Below are 1,217 nucleotides of genomic sequence, written 5' to 3'. Positions count from 1 at the left end.
TTCCAGTAACAAAGTGAAATGCTTGAGAAAACGTGAGACGATCTAATGTTCGGAAAACCCCAATTCTGTCGTAACCTTATGGGCGTGTTTGGAATAACTAAACACTGTTTAACGCTTTGAATATATAGGTATACACCTTGTCCACAGAATTTACTGTGACTCGGCAAGGCAAGTGTTGAACACACAATAAGGAGGTCGCCATGCGATTGTTAATAATCCTCACAATTTGCGTAGCAATAAATGCTTCGCTTCCGCCTATTAAAGTTCTCTTAACACAACGAACTTTGGACGATCGGCGAACTATCCAGGTAAAGATTTAAAATTAAAAAATTGAAAGTAGTGCAGTACAAACTAACAAAATCAATAGTTTGCAGAGTTTGACACTTCCGTTCCAAATCTTCAAGATTTTACCGTGTGTTATTGGCTTAAATCAGTCAACACAACAACTCGTCAATCAACCTTCTCATACGCCGGTTAGTGCATTTCAATTCTCTAATCTGATTACCTCAATAGTTGAATAAATTTTGATAGCACTTGATGACCCCGTGGCGATTTCTACATGGATCGAACCTACAATTTTCGGAATACAAATCCGCATGGCCATTAGTGGAAAGGAAGTTTACTCAGTGCCGTACCATGTTGCTTACCATCATTGGTATCACTTTTGTCATTCTTGGGAAGGCGCTTCAGGGCGTTGGCTGCTCTACGCTGATGGCGATTTAATCGGACAAGGGATCGACAGCAGTCTCCGTCCACTCTTGATCCGGGGCAACGGTACAGTTGTTTTCGGACAGCAACAAAACAATTTCGACTTCAGTCCCGATCGGCCTGGTGGATTTCAGTCTTCGTCCGGAGTCGAAGGAGAAATGACCCTAATGTTTTTTGACAGCAGACCATTGCGTCATCAGATGGAAAGCATCGGTGCGAGCGGAAACGTTAAAGGTGAAATTACAGGTACGAAATTAACCAGCGACATTTCGGCAATTTCTTGGGGGGTAAAGGGGAATACTTTGGGATGTTTCAATCAGACTATTGGAGATATCGTGGCATGGGGTATTACAGAAATTAAACTAGTAGGTGGGGCCAAAGTTACGAATGCTAAACCGTCTTGTGGAGACTTCTAACAAATAAAATTGCTATACACGACTTATTTTTTACTGTTAACCGTACAAAATTGAAATTAATCTTCCAATGAATCCAATCGCAAAAATGTTTTG

The 1,217-nt window shown here is 41.1% G+C and overlaps 1 protein-coding gene across 1 annotated transcript; it reads left to right on the top strand.

Moving 5' to 3' along the window:
• Positions 1–140: 140 nt before the first annotated feature.
• LOC124190177 (neuronal pentraxin-1-like) lies at positions 141–1,211 on the top strand. Its single transcript, XM_046582752.1, has 3 exons — positions 141–308; positions 368–473; positions 532–1,211. Exons 1-3 carry the CDS (start codon positions 201–203, stop codon positions 1,122–1,124), a joined length of 807 nt encoding a protein of 268 aa, XP_046438708.1. The 5' UTR covers positions 141–200; the 3' UTR covers positions 1,125–1,211.
• Positions 1,212–1,217: the final 6 nt, after the last annotated feature.

This window comes from Daphnia pulex, chromosome 3, assembly GCF_021134715.1.
Source record: "Daphnia pulex isolate KAP4 chromosome 3, ASM2113471v1".
NCBI classification, from domain to species: domain Eukaryota; kingdom Metazoa; phylum Arthropoda; class Branchiopoda; order Diplostraca; family Daphniidae; genus Daphnia; species Daphnia pulex.
Note: the sequence above shows the minus strand (reverse complement) of the source record. Positions and strands in the feature narration are given on the sequence as shown.